At 42.5% G+C, this 8,641-nt stretch overlaps 1 protein-coding gene across 1 annotated transcript; it reads left to right on the plus strand.

Annotated features, from left to right (window-relative positions):
- Window positions 1-3,893: 3,893 nt before the first annotated feature.
- Window positions 3,894-6,332, plus strand: LOC116686585 (DNA damage-inducible transcript 4-like protein). Its single transcript, XM_032511612.1, has 3 exons — window positions 3,894-4,046; window positions 4,242-4,386; window positions 4,950-6,332. Exons 2-3 carry the CDS (start codon window positions 4,296-4,298, stop codon window positions 5,438-5,440), a joined length of 582 nt encoding a protein of 193 aa, XP_032367503.1. The 5' UTR covers window positions 3,894-4,046; window positions 4,242-4,295; the 3' UTR covers window positions 5,441-6,332.
- The last annotated feature ends 2,309 nt before the right edge of the window (window positions 6,333-8,641 follow it).

Raw genomic sequence — 8,641 nt, forward strand, 5'->3', positions numbered from 1 at the left:
ATGACCTCCATTTTGAATGTATTCACACACGCAGGGCCGGCTTCATCCGTGGCCTTTGTAAGATGAGACTAGGCAACAGCTCTGAGTGTGGACACACGTCCCTCACAGAGACAGTGAGCAGGTTGGCAGAAGGCCCATCCCACTCAGCTACCATGCCAGCTGTGGCATTGGACTGAGTTACATCCAGGATGCCTTTCTCCTTCAGCTTCACTCAACAAGTCACTCGCAGTTACTCTCCCTCTGTAGGTCATCTGCATTTTCAATTGTAAAGTGGATCTTAAAGTGTCTGACAGTGAAAAATCAATAAAAGAATTCATTTTATTTGAGTGCCTTTTTCTGTCTTGCTGAGTGTTGCAGCAATCTTATTTATTGACAACTACGGCATGTTTCAGAGGACTAATGGGAGGGTGAGTTCCACATATTAAATCTCTGAATCAGTCATTTTTGCAGCACAGCAAACATTACAGATTAAGAACATTATAAGAAAACAACATAGCTTGACTTATGTTTTTTTTAAAGTTATGTTTTGGGCATTTTCAGCCTTTGTTTTTGACAGGGCAGCTGAAGACACGAACGGGAAGAGAGAGGGGGGGGGGGAACGACATGCAGCAAAGGGCCACAGGTCGGAGTCAAACCAGGACCGCTGCGTCAAGGACTAAACCTCTATTACATTATATATATACATAATGTAAAATCTATGGATAGACCTTAAAAGAGCAGTGCGTGACAGACAACCCAGAAATCTCAAAGAAGTGGAAGACTTTTGGAAGAAGAATGGGCAAAGATACCTCAAACAAGGGTTAAAGACTCTTGGCTGGCTACAGGAAGCGTTTCCAAGCTGGGGGGGTTCAAGGTATTAACTCTGCAGGGGGCCCGAACTTTTGCAGATGGCATTTTTTTGTTTTCTGCTATTTTGAAAGTGTAAATGATGGAAATAAAATCTGACTTTTTCTGACATATCATACAAATGTCTAATCTGTCATTTGATGCCTTTTGGTGATTTTTCCATCTTTTCTTGGCTTCTTTATGCACATTAATACACATTTGTCCCTGGGGTGCCCAAACGTTTGAGCCCCACTGTAGTTGGTAAGTTAAATTATTCCAACTGTAAGATATCATTACACCAACGCTGCATTAAAGCCAGCAGGGTATGGTTGCAAAGACATCCTAATACAATCAAGTAACAGTAGATGCTCCTATTCACATTTTAGGTTATGAATAAATGATGAATAGGTGAATATTTTCTGTGCTGACTTTAGCAAAGGAAAATAATTTCTTTTTCCACTTCTTTTACTTGAGTGAACTTCATGTCAGCTGTGTGCAAGGCACGCCATGCACGGAGAATACTCCTGCACGTGCATCCAGCTCGCTCCTGTAGAGAAGTGGAACGCGTCTCCTGTTGTCAGATTTATGGGAGGAGGGTGCGGCCAGAGGCACGTTTCACTGAACGGAGATGGGTGCCAGCTTGGCATACCGGGCGTCATAACAGAAGGTTTACGGATGGATTGGTAACCTGAGACCCAACACGTCTTATCTTTTGCCTCAGTAAGGGAAAGGAGTTGGCACATGGGAGAACTTCACACGCAGATACTGATTGACTTTCTTACAAACAGGGAGTGGCGGTCAATAGCAGAGGTGCTACACACATTATCGCTGCTCTTTTACTCTAGTCTATATGTCCCTGTCATGAAAAAGAGTCATTTTACTTTCATGAACAGGTGAAATCCAACTGAGATTAAAAGTTTTTGCCAGTGTGACAGGAGCTCAGAAGGCCACAGACAGATCAGTCCACACATTAAAAAAGCAAAGTTAGCAGAATGTAATACTTCTTAAACACTGACAACAACAATATTGATCTTGCATCGATCTTCCAGAGATCTGACAGTTGCTGTATACATACTAGGTCTCTGGAGCTTTTAGCTGCAGAGGATTATTTCACAGATCATGAGGACACGAGGACAGTCAGAAACCGGGACCCTAAAACTATACTGAGCTCTGTACTCTCCGTTGTAACCTTCTCTTTCTGCAAACTTGACTTATTCTCAAGCCAGTTGATCGGTATGAATCTGCTGCAGTCACTTCTTAACATTGGGAGTAATAAAATCTCACATCTAAATAAGGTCATTGCTCTATAAATCATTGTATGCATGTTGCAAATGCAGGTAAGAGTTGGACACTTTAAAGACAGGTTTCTTCTCTACTATAAGAACAAGTATTTTTAAATGTTGCAGTGGAGCTGACTCTCAAGATATTATCACCAATTTCACTTCACCGTCCTGCATAAATGTTATTTCAAACACTTGTTAAGTTTTTATGATAAATGGTAAAATGTGGGTCACGACCGCATGGAAACCACATGATCATGAGAGCTAATGACATGCATTTCTGAGCTGTGGTGTGACCACCTGATGACTGATCAGCTAGTCAGTATGGTCATTATTGATTTTTCAAGCAGAATACTTCCGAGAAACCTGGGTGTAAAACTTGTGCTTTGAGCTTTCATGCCTAAACACCTTGGTTTCTTGGCAACGGCAAATGAAATACTAATTTCAAGTGTAGCAACACGACAAAATATTCCAGTAAACCTCAACAAACCTTTTCATATTTTACATTTAAACATTTTTTTCCCCACAAATAAACTGTTAAGATAAATATTCACATCAAAAGCTGCCAGATTCCCACACTATGGTAAAATATGTTAAAGAACCTGCTTCTTTTTATCCCTGCTAATGTCAAAGCCTTTTGCACGTCACTTAAACAAAGCTCGCTTCTCCCACACTTTACAGCGTACAGGCCTCCACAAAGGCAGCAGCACTGGCTGAAGCATGTGACTTTTTTTCTGAGGCGTATCTCGTTCTCCCCCCATGTGACTGGAGGAAAGCACTCTCTCTCACCCCCTGGGCTCCATTTCCCTTTAGCCAGCAGAACTGCTGGGGGCAAGAGGGGCAGATCCAGTTACTGGGAGAAAACGTCTGTTGAGACAGCGGAGGGTGACGGGTCGACTACTGATGAGCTGAACAACTGGGCTCAGTGTTTACCTGCCAAATGCACTAACACATGCACATACAAAAGCAGTCAAATCAGACATCTTGGCTTAGAACAGCTGGCCAATGAGAGGCTTCCTCCTTCCATATGTAAAATAGGCAACACATGTCTGTTAACATTGCACATGATTCAATGCCTGTCTGAGAATAGATTTCATTATCTGAGTTTCCATTTGGGGTATTTTTTCATATGGCAACTGCTTATAATACTTGATTTTGGTGCAGATCCCGGGGCCCATTAAAGTCAGTGTTATTTATTAAGACCAGTACCAGGTTGTCATGCTGTAGGCCTAATGCTTAAAAGGGAGATTGCTCTTTTCGACAAATCAGTTGGAACAACAACTGCATTTCTGTATGGGGATAGTGTTGTCCAAACGAAGGTGCAGGTGTGAAATATAAACAGTGTGGTTTAAAAATAAAAATAAAAAATTCTATCAGCACGGCTGAAATATATTTTGAGGATTTTGTCTGTAATAAACCCTAATAGACAAATACAGTACAAATACTAAAAAACAACACAACTCACATGAAAGACAGACTCAAGATTAAAATGTTTCTTTCTTCATTCCACCAAATAAAAAAAACATCTACATACGTGTCAATCATGGTCAATATTGTATATTCTAAGGTGGATGACAATAAAAAGCAGAGTCAAAGTGGATTAATCCAACGCAGACACGAACTTCAGTTTAAATGTTACCCCGTCCGTGTAGCAACACAAACATTCTGTAGTCTGTAAGCATTGGTCAATTATTTCATTCAACCGCTATTTGACAGCCAATCAGGGACGGTTTACGTCGATGGGCGTGTTCCTATTGGTCAACCGTCGGGTCAGCTGAGCAGAGTAAGGTATAAGTGTCCCTCAGAAGTTTGCCGGCTGCAGTGTGTGTGTGTGTGTCTGAGTACGTGGGTCGTTGTCGGAGAAAAAAAACGGCGTTTGTGTAAATTTATTTGTGAGCAACCGTCTAAAACTAAATTAGTTTGCACAAATTAATATTTAAGGTAAGTAATTTGATATCCCGAACAAATTGCTGTAAGTTAACATCTGAGGTGACGTCAGTTACGTTGTGTTGAGTAGGGGGCGGGTACGTGTGCTTAATGCTAACGTTAGCTACATTTAACAGTCCCGGTAGCTGCCTTAACACAACACCGGTCTCTTAAAGCCTGTCGCCCTGACGTTGTTACGTCGTTTTTCAGTCGGCATCACCTGAACCCAGAAGAAACCCGCCTGGAGGACGCCGGACCGTCACCATGGTCGCCACCAGCACGTTGAAGACTAAAAGCAGCGACTGTGTTTCCGAGCTGGTTGACCGAAGACATGACCAGGCTTGCGTTGAGAAAGGTACGCGTCTCCTGGCTGTGTCAGTCTGAGAACCCGCTATAGAGCCTGCATACTTCCATGTGTGTGTGCTTGTTTATTACCCGTGTGTGGTGCATGGCTGCAGCACTGGAGGAGGGGGGGGGGGGGGGAGGATGAAGTCATCCCTTCAGCCTGTCTTCACAACACTGTATAATTTAGTGTATAATAGCCAGTCTAACAGGCAAAACTTATATTGTGGTGTAATTTATAAATTAAGGTTTTGAACAGTGTGATGTGCATCCTTTTTTTTCTCTCCTGATTGTGTTGACTCATTTACACACACTGCAACCAGAGGGGATGCAAAAGCATGTTCCCTCACTTATTCATTCAAACCTTTTTATTTAAGCCTTAGCTAATTGAGGTTTCCCTCATTTGCAGTGAAATACAGATAAATTCTGTTCAATAATTGAGTAGTTAATTTGTAGTTTAGGACTGGTAAAAACTCAGTGAACTAAATGGGCTTTGCATGTTTTTCAGGCTGACATAGTTAATTATTGCACTGCTGAATCAATCCCTGAATGTTCAACTGCCATTGTTTTTCCCAGAACTGGATTTCTGGGATCACTGCGTGGCAGAACGCCAAAGGACGGCAGATGTCGCAGAAGACCGAACCTGTCAACAGCTGGCCAAGATGTTTGAGAACTGCCTGTCGCGAGCCAAGAAGCCAACGCTGCACTGCTCCTCTGTGCTGGTACCGGAGAAGCTGACGCGGAGGATAGCTCGCGAGGTCCTGCGGCTGGCGTCCTGCGAGCCCTGCGGCCTGCGTGGCTGCGTGCTCTACATCCACCTGGAGCTGGACAAGGGCTGCAAGCAGCTGGAGCGCGTCGTGTACGACGCCACCGTGGTGCCCACGTTTGAGCTGACTCTTGTTTTCAAGCAGGATGGCACTGCCTGGCCCAGCCTACGGGACTTCCTGTTTATGGGAACCTGCTTTGCCCCGACTTTCAGGCACGTACTTAAACTGAGTCCAGGTTTCCGGCTTGTCAAGAAAAAACTGTACTCCTCCTCGGCTGGCACCGTGGTAGAGGAGTGCTAAACTATGGGAGGGATTAAAGTGGGATGTCTGGTTTCCTGTGGGTAAACGCACTTCTGCCCATATGTAAGTGACACCCCAGTGGTGTCATTTTTGACCGTGTTTTTGCACAATAGTTTTTTTGTCAATTCAACTATTAATAGCCAGTCGGTTCAGTTTGGAACTTGGGATGTAAAGTTAAACGCTGTTGATAAATGACCCTTATAGTTCAGGGTTTGGCTTCAGTGTTTCGAAATTCATTTTATATCTGCAAAATTGTACGACTCTGGATGTTTTCTAATCGTAGCACTTGTTGCTCAAACACAATTTTAAATTGTACATTTTTAAAGATGAATGTAAAGCCATTTTCACAATCGACATGTTTTAAGAGGGACATACTGTGGGTACACGTTAGTTAAAGACACTCGCCACGTTGTTGATGCGTCTGTGCGGTTCCAGATACATTGAATGTGTTCAGCAGCTGTAAACCTACCTGGGCTTGAATGGGAGCCTGAAACGTAGTCTTTGGGGCCATACGTAGCGTGTTGTGTAATGCATTATTTAGGGCTGTGGATGTCTTGGAAGATGCTGCTGTCATGGTGTGGGCTTCTCACACTAGGGGAAATTGGATGCCTTAAATGTCATAGAAATGCACTTTTTTCACTCTGAGCTGTGTGTTTATTGTAAGTGTTTTATTACATTTTTATAACCACCCCCAAACATTTTCAATGCAGAGCCTTTGTAGATTATGAAAAGGATGGTTAACATGTAAAAGCAAATTTTTTTTTTTTTAATGTAATTTTGTTAACTCAGACGTGCAAAGAAATGGAACATCTAGTAATTTGAGAGGTTTTTGTTTTTTAAATTCCATCAACTTTCTTTTGAAAACTAGGTCTTGTCTATTAGACAATAAAAACAGAAACTTTAAGTCTTGATTCAGTGCAATTTGTTCAAAGTCAGAATAATTGTTTGTTCAGTCACCGAACGTTACTGCGTGTGTTCTGGAGCCATGACAAAGACCGGAGTGGGCAGACAACAATGGTACAATGCAGGCTTTCTAAACTGGGACAACACGAGCTCCACAAGAAAGTGATGTGGTTATTACACATGGTCCTGGCTAGTAGGACCACACAAACTTCAGCTTTGCATCATGGAAGCCACCAGGATTCAACTGTAGTACAACTTCATAGACATCACTACTATAACTCAGATGATTCAATGACTGCTCTTGGCACTATCCTTTTGATTGAGTCCTTAAACTTGTATTAATTTACTGCTCCTATCTGCTCCTCCAGGCCTGTAAGATCCCATAACTAGCAGTTTGTGTACACACACACACACACACACACACACACACACACACACACACACACACACACACACACACACACACACACACACACACACACACACACACACACACACACACACACACACACTGCTGTAGTGTTCATATAAGCTCATTAGCTGCTTGCGGTGCGACCCTGCAGAGATTGTGTGACATTTCTCTCGCTGTCTTTAATGGAGGTGTCTCCATAGTGACTGTGTAGGCCTCGGTTTGCCGGCTGTACAAATGACATTCAAATGAACTTAAGAATGTAGCACTTGTGTGGGACATTCGAGGAATGAATTGTTTGCATGTGACCTTTTTTCTTTTCTTCAATTTAGCCTTTTATCTTTATGACATGATTTGAAGTAAGTCGGCTATTGATATAAGGGCGTGCACTACATGTTGATTGCATGAATGTTTTTACCAGTAACACCCATGCACAAACAATTGAACAGGGTCACTTGGTTACAGTAGTTTAATGACCAACGCACATGATCTTGTGTAAGACAAATTGTCATTGTGAAGAGACAAAGCACCAGTGATCCTTTACTTGGTGTCCCACGTACAGCACAAAACCCAGCCTGACCATTTTATCCCAGCTGGCATTGTGGGGCCTATAAAAGTATAAAACACTAAACATCTGTCTGGGGAGAATCACTACTACTATACGGAAGAAATAAAAAGAAATATAACATACCTTTCATTACCATATTTAACACCTAGTTGAGAATGTACAAATAAACTATTCCTTAAAGTACTTGTGTTTACTCCAGTCTTCCAGTTTCTGAAAAATTGGTGTAGATTCACTGAGACCCACGATAAACCTTCTGATGATTTGCTGAATTGTATCAGACTACTACGCCTTATCTTTGTCCATAAGTCCCTTTTTAAATGGGACATTAACAGGATGTTAGACCCTAAGTTAATGCTGTATGTCCAAAGAAAGGACATGCAGCAAACGGGACACCAACATGATTAATTAATAGCCCCTTGGAAAAATACTGAAGGCCTTCGGACACTGCTCCAACCAAAAGTATCTGAGCTGTGCTGCTAGGCAGCTCATTCATGGAGCTCATGACTCTGTTGGTGGTACTTGAGAGTCTCAGTGTCAACATGATTCATCTCACTCCCCCCAGTGTGGGTTTCAGTGGCAGTAGCATGTTGTGAATGGGGTGCGTGCGTCCCTGCCACAGCTGCAGTCAGTCACACTGATCGGAGTGATAGCACATTCCCACTGCCTACACACCACACTGTGTAGCCTTGTGACAGCCTACAGATGTTTACCAGCGTCGAGGCTCTCTCTCCATCCCCAGGGGAGGGGCCGAGTCACTGGATAGGCCTGTTTGGTTGGCGAGATGACCTGGCTGGGATTCCATGGTTCCTCCTGAACAACAACTTCTTTCTGGGAAGGTGGAAATCTGATGAACGTGGCTTAAGGGTGCATAAATGTCGGACGGGGATCAAGTGTGATCCAGATATGTTTATCCATCTCCTGAGGGTTTGTATATGATCTATTAACTGTTTCTTTTGGCTTTGCATCAATAATAATTCATCTTAATTTTAATTACAGGAACTCCCAGCCAATGTCAGACTTGGCTGTTTTGTATGTCTACCTTTTAAACATGTATTTACTGTAGTATATGTATGGTAAACAAGTATAGTGGCTATAAATGGATAATGAAATTAGATCCTTGTTTACCCATTCACTGTTTCCATTTGGCATCAGGAAGCAATAAGGGACTGATTTTGGACAACCTTTTGATATGACAGCTGCCTTGTGAGACCGTAATGCTCCTTTCACACCAGAAAACATTTATTTTATGTAATTGAAGTCAAATGCATTTTTTTTGTCGGGTCACTGACAAATCCACACACACACACACACACACACACAC

The sequence above is a fragment of the Etheostoma spectabile genome, unplaced genomic scaffold, assembly GCF_008692095.1.
Source record: "Etheostoma spectabile isolate EspeVRDwgs_2016 unplaced genomic scaffold, UIUC_Espe_1.0 scaffold394, whole genome shotgun sequence".
NCBI lineage: Eukaryota > Metazoa > Chordata > Actinopteri > Perciformes > Percidae > Etheostoma > Etheostoma spectabile.

What these genes read in the sequence shown, in the direction of transcription:
- LOC116686585 (XM_032511612.1), top strand. Translation starts at nt 4,296, where the DNA reads ATGGTCGCCACCAGCACGTTGAAGACTAAAAGCAGCGACTGTGTTTCC. An exon ending in CCAGGCTTGCGTTGAGAAAG is followed by an intron (nt 4,387 to 4,949) that starts GTACGCGTCTCC and finishes TGTTTTTCCCAG; the next exon opens with AACTGGATTTCTGGGATCAC.